The following is a 15,914-nucleotide window of genomic DNA, read 5'->3' on the forward strand; positions in this document are numbered from 1 at the left end:
TTTGGAGTAGTGGCAAGACGAACCCAAAATCCCATGGCAAAGCACCCTGTTCTTATAGTTCTTTTTCTGTGCTGAAGTCTATGGATTTTGCTGTGTCAGTTTGTGACAGGTTACTCCTTAATTAGTGTATTTTTTGATGTAAACATTCCAAAACACCTCCGAGAGGGTTATCCTGTCCTGGTTCCGATTTAATCAATTGTCCTGTCTTTAGGGGTGCCAGCCTTCACTTCAGGGTCGTCAGTTTGCCTTTCCTTCATTATGGATGCGCGTTGATGATTTTCTGGTGTCATTAGGTCTCTTTACTCCTTTTTCCTTGACCATCTGGTTATAACAATTGCTTTCACACCTTATCTTTTCCTGATGCATGCATTCCTCATTCACACAATCTTTTTATAGAGACCTTTGAGAATACAAACAGTGTCCGTTTATTTTGAATCTCCTTAACATAGACACAATACAAGATCCTATCTTTTACTTACTAAACCTTAAAACAAAGTAATGTATATTTAACTAGAGTGCCTAATTTGTAATACATATAGGAAACCATAGTAGACATAGCTTATCCTAAAACAAAAGGGTGACCATAATCAGTCATAAGGACTGTTCTGGTCTGTCCCTGCCTTAACATCAGTAAAGACACTAGCAGTCCGTCAGATGCATTCCTACCAATGTCCCAGAGGGTCATTCCTTTCTGCTATTCAAAAAGGGTGGCTGATAAAATGAAATCAAGACATACATTAGTACCTCTATTCTTATAATACAATTATAAAATCCTCCTCCTACACCCATGTCACCTCCAACCCACTTTCCCCAACATCCGGGTTCTTATCGCCACCAGCTGCCTCCAACACCTGTAGCTTCGCTACCCAGCCCTGAAAACTATGACCCTTACCCACTGCACTCAACCCCCATCACCAAGCAGTATAGCCACCCTGAAGTGCAGCACTCATTACACAGCACTCCAGACAGGAAGGCTGAGTATGATAACAGGACATACGCAAATCTGTGATTTTACCGTTCCCCACCCCATCTCCTTGCCCTTTCTGTTTCCCAAGCAGTTGTGTTTCTTTTCAATAAATGAATTTTCTTTTCAATAAATGGATTTTTTGGCTTTGAAAACATTATTTATTATTGCATAAAGTAAAAGATACCTTAGCCCAAGAAAGAAACAGGTACTGCCAGTCAGCATAGCAAACACAGATTCCTACTAACATTGGAACCACTGCACTTCACTCCCTTTCAGGGCACCAGACGTTACTGGTGGCTTTCAGCCTCAAATTGCTCCCTCAAGGCATCCCTAATCCTTGCAGCCCCACACTGGGCCCCTCTAATAGTCCTGCTCTCTGGATGTTCAGATTCAGCCTCCAGGTGTTGAACCTCCAAGTTCCATGCCTGAGTGAATTGTTCACCCTTCCCTTCACAAATGTTATGGAGCGTACAGCATGCAGATATAACTGGGGGGATGCTGTCATCGGCCAGGTCCAGCTTCCCATACAGAGAGCGCCTGCGGCCCTTCAAATGGCCAGAAGCACACTCCACAGTCATCCTGCACCGGCTCAGCCTGTTGTTCATAGAATCGTAGAATATCATGATTGGAAGGGAGGTCATCTAGTCCAACCCCCTGCTCAAAGCAGGACCCATCCCCAACTAAATCATCCCAGCCAGGGCTTTGTCAAGCCTGACCTTGAAAACCTCTAAGGAAGGAGATTCTACCACCTCCCTAAGTAAAAGGACTGCTCCTTGCTGCTGTCAAGGCCCCCTGTATAGGATTTCATGAGCCATGGCATTAAAGGGTAAGCTTGGTCTCCAAGGATCACAATGGGCATTTTGACTTCCCCTACGGTGATCTTCTGGTCTGGGAAAAAAGTCCCAGCTTGCAGCTTCCTGAACAGCCCCGTGTTCCAAAAGATGCCTGCGTCATGCACCTTTCCGGGCCAGCCTGCGTTAATGTCAGTGAAACGACCATGGTGATCCACAAGCACCTGGAGAACTATAGAGAAATGCCCCTTCTGACTAACGTACTCGGAGGCTAGGTGGGCTGGTGCCAGAATTGGAATATGCGTGCCATCTGTCGCCCCTCTGCAGTTAGGGAAACCCATTTGTGCAAAGCCATCCACAATATCATGCACGTTACCCAGAGTCATGGTTCTTGTGAGCAGGATGCAATTAATGGCCCTGCAAACTTGCATCAACATGATTCCAATGGTCGACTTTCCCACTCCAAACTGGTTAGTGACCGATCGGTAGCTATCTGGAGTTTCCAGATTGCAATAGCCACCTGCTTCTCCGCCATCTCTGCTCTCAATCTTGTGTCCTTGCACCGCAGGGTGGGGGCGAGCTCATCACGCAGTCCCATGAAAGTGGCTTTTCTCACCCGAAAGTTCTGCAGCCACTGCTCATTATCCCAGACTTGCATGATGATGTGATCCCACCACTCAGTGCTTGTTTCCCTAGCCTGAAAGCGGCGTTCTGTGGTGGAGAGCATGTCTGTGAATGCCACAAGCAAACTCATGTCATATGCGTTACTCGAGTCGATATCATCGTCGGAGCCTGCACTGTCACTTTGGATCATAAGGAATAACTGGACTGCCACATGTGACATGCTGGCGAGACTCATCAGCATACTCCTCAGCTGTTCGGGCTCTATTCCCGCAGACCGAAAGGGAAGATAGAGCACGCAGTACAAAAAACGTTGAAAGACGGCACCAAATGTGGACGGAAACACAGGGATTGCTGGGATGTGAACCGATGCATCACAGGGTGTTGGGACAGGACCCAGAATGCCCGGCACCCCCTACCCTCTTCCCACAAGCCACAGCACCAGAATGGGAAGAGGTGCTCTGTGGGATAGCTGCCCATAATGCACCGCTCCCAATGCCGCTGCAAGTGCCGTAAATGTGGCCACGCCAGTGCGCTTGCAGCTGTCAGTGTGGACAGACTGCAGCGCTTTTCCTACTGCGCTCTCCCAATGCAGGTTTAACTCAAAGCGCTCTACATCTGCAAGTGTAGCCATGCCCTAAGTCAGATAAGGGCCTGTTTAATTGGAGTGTAGATGTTCAGGCTCAGGCTGGAGCCTAAGCTCAGGAACCCTCCCCACTTCTGGGGTCCCAGAGCCTGGGCTCCAGCCCAAACCTGAATGTCTGCACAGCAATTAAACTGTGCCTTAGCCCGAGCCCCTTGAGCCCAAGTCAGCTGGTATGGGCCAGCCCTGGGTGTTTAATTGTAGTGTAGACATATCCAAAAAGAACCAGCCTGCTCTGTGTGACTAAATGAGTCTAGGAAATAGTTACGTAGCATCCTGGAATCTGATATTAGTTACATACCCCCTCAAGAATTTTTGGAATCAGTACAAATATGTCTTAATCACATCTGGCTCCAAGTAGATTTGTATTCAACCCAATTGGTTTTGGTTTGCAAAAGTTAGTGTGAATGAGCATCTTTGCGTTCATACATCTAGAGTTTTGTTTGGAGTGTCTGGTTTGTATTGCTCCTAAAACATGAAGCAGAATTCACTCCTGATTATTGAGTTTTGTCTTGGTTCACATAGAAACCAAATTAATCTAGGAGTTTCAACAGATTTTGGTTTCTGTGTTTCTTAGTAAGGGAACTTTTTGTGCAATCTGCATTGTTTCAAGCTTGTGACTAACCTGGAAACCAGTTCTGTTTTGGGGAAAGGGGGTGAGGGGTTGTCAGGTTTTGTTTTCAAATATTTTTTTGAGACCAGAGAGGAGATCCAGTATTATTTTTCAACTAGAAGTCAGTCCTTACTCCTCTATCTAACAGATAAAAGGAAAGAAAATGATAAAAAGGTAACAGAATGATATAATAATCAGTTGTGGACTCCACACTTAGTGGTTGACTTATGAATCTTGTATATTCTTAGAAGCTAAAAAAGGGAATCTAAAAACTGTCTCTCATTTATGAGAGGAAAATGGCAGCTCTCCTTGTCAAATAAATGTTGCTAAACTTAAATGGTTGAAAAACTTTAATACAACTACATCAGATACATCTCTAGAACTGTCACTTCAGAACAGTCTCCAACTTTGCAGTCCCTTCAGCACACACGTCCACTAGATAGTCTAAATTGATCATCTTGAAAAATATACGGCATAGTTCAAATTGCATATAGAAAGGCTATATTAAAAGAATGTTAAGGTTGCAAAATCCAGCATTCAAAAGTTAAGAAATTGTAGAATTAAGGTTGCCCATACAATTCTAATTCAGCCCTCATGTGTGCATTCAATATGACAGGCATTGTTCAATAATAAGGATCATGAAAGGCACAAAATTATTAACATCAGTTGGTATAAGACATGACACTTGGATTAATTCTGATTTGCAGCTCAGTGCACCTTTCTCCTAAACCATAAGGTGTTTTAAATAGTAGTAAAAGGATGGGGATTCATTATCTCTGCGTCCTGTCCAAAGGTTCAGTTCTGGACCCAGGATCCCGAAATGGCATGTTGGGAAGCATGCTCAGTGACAATAGAACATTCAGGGATGTTAGAGGCAACCCTTCAGCAGGGTTAACTGAGCAAAAACAAACTGAAATGTTTAACAATTATAATTTAGCCAAATCTGAGTGGATTTCTATGGGAACAAGAAAAGGCATCTCCCTGATGATCCCCTGACAAATGTATCTGTTAATTACCCATCTAATGGCTTTATACTGTTGCCCATCACTGTAGTATATGAGTGCCTTCCACATAAAATCAATAGCAGTAGTGAAGTGGACTTCCTGGAGTCTTTCTCACTTCTACCTTTTTGGGTAATAATCTGCTTGGGGTAGGGTTTTTGTTTTGTTTTTGTTTTACATTGCAAGAGGATTATTGAATAAGATGGGTCTCACTGTTGTGACCTTGGCACTTTATTTATGTGGCTTGTTCTTCTGGAGTGAGTTCAAAACCTAGAGGATTCAGGAATCTTTGGGAGTGGACTAGCATTGGTTATTCGCTACCCTGCTGGGAAAGAGGGAGGACTCTGATCTTCATCTGCACAAGGGAGTGGTCAGACCAAGAGAGTGATGTATTGGTGACATCTCTAGTATCCACTCCTAAGCTGAAGATAGGGTCCAACGCATATCCAACTGCATATGTACGTGCACAGATGGCCAGAGAATCCCATGGTTTCTGTGTAGGCCATGAGATCAAGTACCATTGCCTCATTTACATGATGAATGTGGAGGCTGAAGCCACCCACGACAAGGAATCTGGTCAAATCCAGTACTACGCTGGGCAGTAGCTCTGTCAATTCCTTCCAACAACTTGACAGGGTTTCGACTTGGAGGTCTGTACACCACTAGAAGGCCTATGTTTTTCTTGTCCTTTTCATCATGTATCTTATGGATACTGTGACTCAGGGACCTCCTCTTGCCAACTAGCAGAGGGCACAGAGGGTGCACAGGGTTTTACAGGGATCCCATGGGTCAGATATATGCATAATAATTCACTAAAATATGGTATGTGAAGCCTCTACCGAGAGCCAGTAACCCACTGGTCATCATAATCATTGTGAAATATGTACAGATAATATTTAAGGAGCTGTGTCTATACTAAAAATTATGCTCTTAAGGCAGGTAACCAGGAGATGACATGTCTTGGACAGGTTCCTTTCAGGTAGGGGCTAGCAGACACTTATCTCCATGTATGGTCATTGTGTAGTGTGTGCCTCACAATCTATGCCTGTTCACATACTGAGCCAGCTGCCAATTGCAAAATCTATAAGAAAGGAGTATACAGAAAAAAACAACCAGTATGTGGGGGAGTGCCCTGGTTATGAATGAGCACAATGGAGATGCAAACAGACAACCTGGATCTTTCATCAAGGAGGCAAGCTGAGAGTGTCTCATGAAAAGAAGATCACAGCCAAGTCTGGCTGAAAATGCTGAAAGGACTTTGGGTGAGCATTGCTTTTTAAGATGTGCAAGTGTCTAGTTAAATAAGTCTAGGTTCTAGAATGCATCTTATGGTTTCATTTTATGTGTAACCATTTGTTTCCAATACTTTTACTTCCTGTCACTTGAATCTCTGTACTTTAAGAAACTTTTACTTGTTTGTACTGTAAACATAACTAAATCAAGTGTGTCATGGGGAATTGTGAACTGAGGTGAAACTGGTAAGCCAGGGTGTGTGACTTCTTTAAAAGTTCCCCAGGTACGTTCTCGGGTCTGTCTTGGCTTGATATATATATAGAGAGAGTATCCTGTGGGGACCGTCTGTACTAGGGTAAGGTTGGAGATTGGCATTAAACTATGTACCAGTGATGCAAGCAAGCGCTGGTGTTTCATCCAAGAGATTATGAATGAAGCTGGTTTTGTTGATGGCCAACTGTGCATTCAGCAGCAGGATTTTCAGATTGTTGTTTTTGTTTTCCTCCTCTCTTTAATGATTTTACTGATTGAACAGTTGGCTTCAGGTGTCCAGCTTTTGGATTTATCCCAATGTGGTGGTTTGGAGGAAAGTTTCCTTAACCCAGTGTTATTTGGGAGTGTGCAGGATAATTGGGTCCCACATCTTTGAAGATGCCGATATTCCAGATTTTTAGGGTCTGACAGTATTGTTCTGTGCTTTGCTGTAGTCCCTAGAAAAATTTTCATGATAGTCCCTAAATAAGTGCAGCTGACAGAGGGTGGTGTTGTTGTGTAGATGGAAGGGGGCATTTCTTCCTTCCTCCTTCTCCCTCTTTGTTAACAGCACTTCATACTCCTGTGACGTGCTGGGGAGAATATGGAACTGAGTGTTGCACCTCATGGCCCAGTAGATAAATCAAAGGAGTGGGTAGCACATAGGTAGAACTATCTCTTTAAATCTGCTTGATACCAAGGGGGAGGAGAGCGAGAGGGAGAAAACAAACACTGCACTTACATGTAAAGTTATGGTGATGACTGTACTTTGAGCTCCTCATCAGCACGGATGGCTGTGGCAGAGCCCTAGAGATCTCTGTGGCAAACAATGGATATTTTAGAGCTCTTCAAAAACAGATTTCTTTTTCTGCTAGAAGTTGCTAGGCAACCTATATGTCGGAGTTGCGACCATTTCTATGTAGTATTATTTGTACCACTGTAAACCACTCTCAACACAACCAAAGCACAGATATTGAAATTGATATTGCCTAATTTATCTAGCCCCATAAAGCTAAAGTTACTTCACATTTTAACACTTCGGTTTTGTGTTCTGGAAACTACCTCTTACAGACCAATTTTATAGTCTAAAACTGAAAACAGAAAATATGTTTTGGAAAATAAATAAGAACCACTTAACAGTCTAGCTCGGTTGTTTTTCACAGCTCAGCAGTGTTTTATAACCCAGCTTGAAACATTAATCAGCTTTTATCTTAAAATACTGAAATATATGATATAGTAATGATTTTGTTTATTTGTTGTTTTCAGTTTTCACATTTAGAATTTCTTAAATGGATCGTATTTGTATTCTCATTAAAAGTCTTTCACATGTTCATGAATTTACAGCTTATTATTGTAAGGGAATCATTTCACTAAGCTCAGAACTGATCTCTGTGTAGCTTGGTTTAGTTTCGGTAAATTTTAGCACAGAACCCACGTTGTCCTTACATGTGTTCAGACGCTGAGATATAGTCTTATGATTGTTTTAAATTTCAAACATATTTTGTATCATGGCTTGGATGACGTATATTTCTCACTGGTTTGATGAAGATGATTGGTATGAAGGACACCAAAGAGTAAGGATTCTTCGTTAAAATTACCATTTTCTATTTTACTGTCTTACATTTTTCTTCATTGCACTGCTGTTTCTCTGTGTTACATATACCATTAGCATTATTTGTACTGCAGTACTGAGAATGGATCATTAATATTTATTTATATGGTCTTAACCCTGGCATAAGTATATAATGTCATATTTTGAAGATTTCAGTATAATGTAATATGAATAAAATTTTTCAGTCTTGGAACTTTAGTTGGCAGATAGCTGCATTTTTATTTTTTGGTTGCATACTTTAATATGCAGTAACTGTTGAAAGATTAAATTAAATGTTCCATTTTAGTCTATTAGAAGGAATGAATGTAATACTTAGGGTTCTAATTAACTAACTACAGCAGAGAACAGAAGAGTGAGGGAAAATCTGAATAAGACAATATTTAAGAAATAGAGCATAGAACTTTACCTAGGGTCATCTCCATGTTGTACTCTGGACATTTGTGTAGGATTTTATGGAGCGAGTGACATTATTTCAAAATAAGAAGAGTGGTTGCTATGGCAACCTTTGCAAGATGTCCTGGAAAAAATGTTTAAATGTGTTTTGATAACCATATGCTTCGGGCAAGCTTGGTCTATTTCTGTTTTTCATAGGTTTAAGATAGGAAAATAATGAAAGGCACATACCTTTCTGTATGTTATGGCCTCTTTTAATGTAATTGCTTGGTGTCTTTTTCATATTCTTCTTTTAATGGTATATTTCTCAGTCATTACATCATGTTGCAGCAGGAGTTGCTGGCTTCTCTGTTTTTCAGTAGATCCTTATTAGTCAACTATATGTGTGATTTGTTAAGTGCGAATTATGTGCTCGCTGCTGCAATATAGAGCTAGAAGATTTTAATGTTTTCTCATTCTGATCTATTGTATCGTTTTCGTCACATAGTTGCTTTTGATACAGCCTCATTCTCAAGCAGCCACTCATGAGGTAAGCAGTTGTGAGATTAGTGGTAGCCATATCTCAGACCAGTAATGCTCTAACGGCAAGCAGACAGCAGGAAGGAGGCTATGCTACGGTGTGGCTGGTAACCGTCTCCTGGGAGACTAAAACAGATTCCCTACATCAGGGTTCTCAAATATTTTCATAGTATGGGACACATCTTGATAATCTTGTGGACTACCTACCTCTCTTTTTTATCATCTACTGTGACTGTACTGGCCATAGCAATTGTTAGCATGGGAATAGAAAGTATTTAATATATTTAGCTATCTCTTTAATTGCATTTAACATCTGAAAACTATTAATCCTAGTATCATGTGACCAGCCAGCTCTAAAAAGGTGTTAGTTTGAAACCTGTGCTATGTGTTGACTCAAGTTGACATAACTACTTGTATGATTCAACACGTCTGGCTGTGTGCTGTTAGGAATATTAGCGTATATAATGACTGCTCAGAAGCACTGGTATTAACATTTGGCTTTTCATTTTATTGTAGTTCTAGAAGAAAGAATTTGAAGAAAGAAAAGAATAAAATTTTGTGCTCTAGGGCTGAGAAGATATAATAATTATAGATAGCACTGTTAGAGTTGCCTACAGGGCCGGCCCACAACATTTTGGCACCTGAGGCGGGGAGCTCAAATGACGCTCCTATGCCCCCTCGCTTGGGCCAAAACTTTGAAAGGTCTCAATTCTGCCTTCTTCCTGTTCTACTCCTCTCATGGTACTGCTCTGCTACCTACCCCAATAAAGGAGAACTAACAACTTAAAATGCCTTGTTCAACATTTTTAAGTAACACTTACATTTGCTGTTCAGGCGTTTGAAAGTTAACTTTCCTTGTCTGCATAGTAAACACTGGCATTTTTATCTGTTTGAATAATCAAAGTGGTTCTTTCCGTGCCTTGTTGATTGCAAAGATTTGAACTGCTTCCTGAAGGTCCACAGTCTGGGCCAGCTCATGCTCTATTGAGATGGTTGCAAGGTCGACCGGCCTTTCCTGTGTCATTGTGGAGCACAGATTTATTAACTTCAGCTTGGAGAAGCTGCATTCTCCACTGGCAACTGTTACAGGAAGTGTTGGAAGTATGCGCAAAGCAACAAAAGCATTTGGAATGAGGGTGGTCATCTTATTTATGCACATATATTCCAGAACAGTCTTTGGAGTTGATCCTGTGGAAATGTATCTTGAAAGGGCTTTCAGTTCATCGCCTAAATCACTCGCGTCAATATCGCGCATCTCATCATGTGTCAACACTGTCTCTAGTGCCCTGCGTTGCTGGTGTAGGTCTTCTTCAGGTATGGTGAGGAGTTTTGGAATATCATACAACATCCCAAATATACTGCTGTGTTCCCTGAGCTGCATGAAACTTTCTTCAAGTGACTGCATTGCACAATCTAGCACCTGATTAAAGAATTCAACTTTGAATTGTTGTTTGTGGTCTCTTATGGGATTATCCCATGCCTCATGATCAAAATGTCTTCTTTGGTGACTCTTGTATTCTTGAATGGGTGGGAAAATAGCTTCAGTGTAAGGTTCCTCTGCAAACTTCTGTGCACTCTTCAGAACATTTTGAACTCCCTCATCTGATCAGTAAGACTGTAGGTATGACTTTGCTTTGTCCAGTTGTTCCATTGCTCCAGATATATCAAGGTCAACACCTTGGAGTCTCTTCTTTACAACATTTATTTCAAACAGTATGTCATGCCACAACACTAAGCCACACAGAAATTTAAAGTTATGTATGTTTCTGGTAATTCCATTTCCCTCTGCCACTGTTCTCTCATGAACAATTCCTGTCATAGCATTATCCTCCATAATGGCAACTATGGCATCATCTATCTTCCCAATTTGGTGTTTGATAGGCTTTATCGCCTCCACTCAACTTTCCCATCGTGTGGCAGTCAGTGGTTTCAGTGTCAGAGAGAATGTTCTCAGATGTTGCTTCAAAATTTGCAATCGGAGAGTTGATGCAGAGAAAAATACATAGATGCTTTGAATTACGTTTTAAAAATACAGCAGCCTCACTAGAAGCTGATGCTGCATCACTGACTACCAAGTTCAATGAATGAGAAGTGCATGGGACAAAAAAAGCTTGAGGATTTAACTCTCTGATCTGGTCTGCACTCCTCTGTTCTTTCCTCTCATGTTGGCACCATTATCGTAGCCCTGACCTCTCATGTCAGCTATCGCAATTCCTGTATCTTCCAGCATTTTAAGAAGCACATTTGTCATACCAGCTCCTGTAGTATCATCAATGTCAATAAATTCTAGAAAGTGCTCTCTAACAGTCACCATTGCAGGGACATTTTCACTAGGTTCTGTTGTTGTTTCAAAACACGCCATTAAAGTCATTTGTTCCATATGGCTGATGTCAGGTGTGCAGTCCAGAATACCAGAGTAATATCTTGCTGACTTCAGATCTGCCACAATCTTGTGTTTGACTTTTGTTGCCAGTAACTGTATGATCTCATTTTCAGTTGTTTTTCCAAGGTAGTGGTGTTTGTACATTTCTTGGGTGGTGACTCTTCTGAGATGCTCCTGGAGTACATCATCAAACTCAGCCATCAGCTCCACAGTTTCAAGGAGGTTTCCATTGTTTGGCACATACAGCTGATCTGAAGTGCCACACAGTGCTAGGTTTTGGGTAGCAAGCATTCTCACAATGGCAATGAGCCTTTTCTGAACATTTTGCCAGTAAAGAGACTCTGATGCAATCTTCTCTTGCTGATCATCTGTGGTGGCCTTTAACCTTAGTCTCATCTCAAGCTCTTTCCACCTATGGAATGCTCTCTAGTGATTTGCTGCCTTCTCACGGCATGCCAGATTTCTAGCCAGATTTTTCCAGTCCTTTGTTCCTGTAGAACCCAATGTGGCTGGAATATTAGACTGGAAGAATTTGCAACAAAAACAGTATGCAGCATTCTGGGTTTTTGAGTACATAAGTCATGGCCTCTCCACTTTGTCACCATTGGGGATTTCATGCCAGTAATGTATTGGATGGAAACTTCTATTTGCATTGTCTTTGGGGAACATGAAGTTTTTCACTTGATGTGGCCCATGCAGTACAAGGAAGTCCCTCAGGCTACTGCTCAAGTGGGTCCACAGTCCTGGATCATCTAGACTTAAGGAAGTAAACTCAGCAGCAGCTGTTTCTTGCACCTCCACCACACTCTTCTCTGATCTACACTTTTCTTCAGGAATGTGCATGGTTACATCCATTTGAGATGGAGATATGGATGCTGCAGTAGCTGCCAGGTCACCTGCACTCTGACTAACTGGAAGATCAGGCATCTCCTCACCACTCAGATCTTCACTGGGGCCGGAAGGCTCACCGTGAACATTTGTGTCTATGTATCTCAGGAGAGCTCCTTCCTGCTTAGATAGAAAAGCTTCCTTTGCATTTTCTTCTTTCACTCATGACTGCTGTTCTGTGCCAGCTATAGTGGCTCTCAACACTCAGTTGAAGGGGACAAATAAGCAGGCTGGTAGCAGGGCCTGAGTGAGGGAAGATATCAGCATCTTAAGGGCCTAAGTGGCTCCTACTACTTCAGTTGACTGCCTGTTCTCCTCAACTGGGTTCAGGGAAGCAGCAGGAAACAAGAAGCTCCCTGAGAAGCTGGTGTTAATCAATCCAGGCTCCTGGGGGTGCTAGAGAGGCACCTAAGAGGCTCCTCCTCCTCTCTCTCCCTGCAGCTCCTGCTGCTTTCTGTTATTCTCTCTCACTTTTTCTCCTGCCTGCCTATTATGTCTCTTGTGCCCTCCTTCCTCCAGCACAGCACTTCACCATCTCTGTGCATCTAGAGCAGAGAGAATATATATGCACCAGCAGCAGACACAATTTTCTACACTCTGGGTGCTAGTGGCGTGTCCCCCCACCCCCAGTCTGGCACCTGAGGCGACTGCCTCAGTTCACCTCATGGTAAGGCCAGCCCTGTTTGCCTATAGTTAAGGTCATTCAGTACTTTTGCTGTAAGTCCCTTTCTTCAGTAGCTCATAACTTTGCCAAACTTTAACTGTTTGGGCTGAAATTTTCCATGCAGGTATCTTTTTTTAATGTTTCAGACATTTCTGAGGAGGAGGATAGGAAAAAAATACATGGTCTGTCCATGTTATAAAGTTCTTATAACCATTTCATTGAGACGCTCTAACTCTTCTCTGCTTCGCAGCGGGGACTCAAAATTTTGGCAGGTAAGTCTGGTGGAAAAAAATAGTAAGTGATCATCTACTCAAAGACCATACTGTAAACATATGTGCTAAGATGCCAAATTAAAGTTGCATGGGCAACCGTCTGGCATTCCTGTCTCTTGAGGAGGTAATTTTGACTAACATTAAAAATATCTAAGTGATTTTGTAAAAGAGTTCATGTTAGGGACAGGGGAGTGGAAGAAGTTCGAAGCTGGAGTGTCTGATTTATAAGGTGGCCTAGTGTTCTTGTGGTTTATTTTTACCTCTCTCTTTCATTTGTCCTGTGTTGATGATTCCCAGGAAGTCACAAGGGGCTTTGCACTTTTTTCCAAAGTGGAACTTCTCAGCTACGTGGCTCTCCCTCTGAAATCGATAGTACCACAGAAGCCAGTGTTATTGGACAATCAGGCTCTCATCCCCATTGGTGAAGGACTGCCAAATCAAGTGTAGCCAGGGGTGCACAACCTTTCTAGTAATGCAGTGTCAGCTTGCCAGGAGCTTGAGGATCAGACATAGGTTTTCATATTTTAATCTGTTGTAAATGCACACAATTTCATATTTATGTCTAGCACACTATAATTGTATGCAGCAGTTGACAAATATATGTAGAAGTCTGCAAAATATCAGTGGGAAAATGATACTGGCACACCTATCTCTTCAAGTCTGTTTTTATCTTTGAGGCAGTCACATGCATTCTGAAAGGCAAGTCTTATTCTGCAGGGTAAATGTGATACTTTTTATTGTTCAGTTTCATAAGAAAAATGCTTTCAACAAAGATTATACAAATATTATCCATCCCTTTTACTTAGATGGTTACTTATCATCCAATAGACATTTATAGAAATTTAGTAAATTCCCATTATTAAAGTTGCATTGAAACACCGTAACTCAATCAATTCTAGCTGAATTTAGCCTCTGTGTGTGTGTGTGTGTGTGTATTATTTTATTATTTGGTTGTGCTTAAAATGGGTCTGTAAACATATTTGAACACCTTTTGTTCCTTTGAAAAAGCTTTGAATTTTGAAGCTTCTTGCTCCAATTGGCGTAGGGATGGCAAACACTCACACTTTGATTTTTGAGCTTTTGTTGGCAAGTTGGAAATTAGGAAATGTCATTCCACTGAAGCTGTCTTGTAAAAGCTTGTAGGTGCAAGCAAAGGCTTCTGATCCTTCAGAAGACTGTTGATTAGCAGAATTAGGCTGAAATTCCTATCTAACACAAACAAGAACTCTCTACTCTTTCCTTTTCTCATTCTCAATGGTTCCCTGCTTCTTCAAGGTATGAGAAAGTTATGGGCAGTTTGGGGACCATGGATTGTACACAGTAGACCTAAGAAGTTTTTCCTGTCTGTGTTCAGTGATACTGATCCACACTGGATAAGTACATTAGCTGGCTAGTTCTACTAAAATGGTCAGCAATAAAGTAGTTTAACTATATTTAACATTTTAACTGTCATCATTAGGTTACAGAACTGAAATCCTATTGAGAACTATGGGTCATTTAACACTTATTTTAGAGCAGCACAAGTACCAAATGTATGTAATTACCCTTTATTGTGACTGTCATAATAAATGAAAAGCATATTAGTGGTCCAGAAAAGCTTTGCAAGGCTTTGAGCTGTTGTTCAAGGCAGTGGGTTTTCAGTTTCAGTCAGACTGCATTGGATCAATTCATATTCAGAAGGCCATTTTCACTACCACAAGGGCTAGAAATTTGATGGTCCATATCCAGAACTGGAAATTCATGAGATTTGTTTTCCGCCATATGCAAAGCAGAACTTTTGCCCCTTTTGATTGGTGTGTGCCTAATGAGATAGTTATCATTAATGTCTACTTTAAAGGGGGAGCCTACCACCTACTCGGAAACACAAAATAATCTTAAGAAGCCATCATTTGCTATAGCTGATTTTTGCCATCTATTGCTATGTTTCTAACCTTCCCTTCTGAGCTGAGGTTACCAAGGAGTTGTTAACTAATAAGCATCATATAACTGTTCTCTGCTAATATTCTGACCTTTCATGGTTGGCTTCCACAATAATTTATGATATAGAGAGTATTAAAGTAAGGTAGAGCAGCTGGGGAGCATAGCTCGTTCTACTTTGCTAAAAACACCACCCTTCTCTTCTGTCTGATTTTTTTAAGTAGGCTTCCCCACAACTCCCCATTCTCCTTGGTTGGTTAAGTGAGAACACCTCCTCTTTCCAGCTCCTTTAACAGCTGGCAGAGATGGTGGTGGCCAAAGGACATTAATTCATATTAATGTTAGATCTATGAGCAGTCTCAGAACCCCATCTAATATAGGTTCTGTCAATTTGCGTACAGGATTTGGTGGGAATGCTGGTGAAGTCACATTAAGTTGCCTTCCTTTGATCCTATTGGCCAGATCCCAGAGGGATCAGCTAGAGAATACATCCAGAGGCATGCATGCTGGAGCAACATCTCTTTCACCCTGTGATAATGTTCATTGTGTACTCCCTCTCTCATCAGTTCATTTCAGTTTGTGGTGTGCTGTACCCAGTACTGTGGGGTTGGCAAGTGTGGAGTGGTACTTATACACAGAGCACAAGGACTGCATATGTACTTAACCCCTGCATGTGTGAACAAGAGGAAAGTGTGTGTGTGTGTGTGTGAGAGAGAGAGAGAGATTGAGAGAGCTCCTTGTGCTGTCTTCCTCCTTCTCAGTAGAGCCAGGCATAATCACTTGAAAGTGAGTGCTATGGAAGTTTTGTGTTTTATTTTCTGTGAGGTTTACATTATGAAGCAACTGTTTTATTTTCTGTTGAACACACTAGATAGGTCCTCTTTACCCTACTTTAAAAAATGGTTCCTTAATGCTTTGCCTCTATTTCAAACTGAATGTTATGGAAATTTTTGAAACACCATAGCTTCAAAACTCTCTTTTCAGGGAAGTTTGGGGTCAAAAATTAAAACAAACTCTAATATTCTATGAAATGTGCCATGTTGAATGTCAGGAGGAAGTATTTACAATCAGTCTGATAACTAAAAGCTCGACTCAACTGCATCTCTGTAAGTATTTTAAATAATCTCCATGCTTTGCAATTACAT

The 15,914-nt window shown here is 41.5% G+C and overlaps 1 protein-coding gene across 2 annotated transcripts in view; it reads left to right on the plus strand.

Moving 5' to 3' along the window:
* The first annotated feature begins 7,629 nt into the window (after window positions 1-7,629).
* Window positions 7,630-15,914, plus strand: part of WDR17 (WD repeat domain 17) — an 88,645-nt gene continuing 80,360 nt past the window's right edge. For both annotated transcript variants that reach the window (XM_077815490.1, XM_077815491.1), the window contains exon 1: window positions 7,630-7,695. In XM_077815490.1, coding sequence (XP_077671616.1) covers window positions 7,630-7,695 — 66 coding nt within the window. The remainder of the gene's footprint in view (window positions 7,696-15,914) is intronic.

Source organism: Eretmochelys imbricata, chromosome 4 (assembly GCF_965152235.1).
Source record: "Eretmochelys imbricata isolate rEreImb1 chromosome 4, rEreImb1.hap1, whole genome shotgun sequence".
Taxonomy (NCBI): Eukaryota; Metazoa; Chordata; order Testudines; family Cheloniidae; genus Eretmochelys; species Eretmochelys imbricata.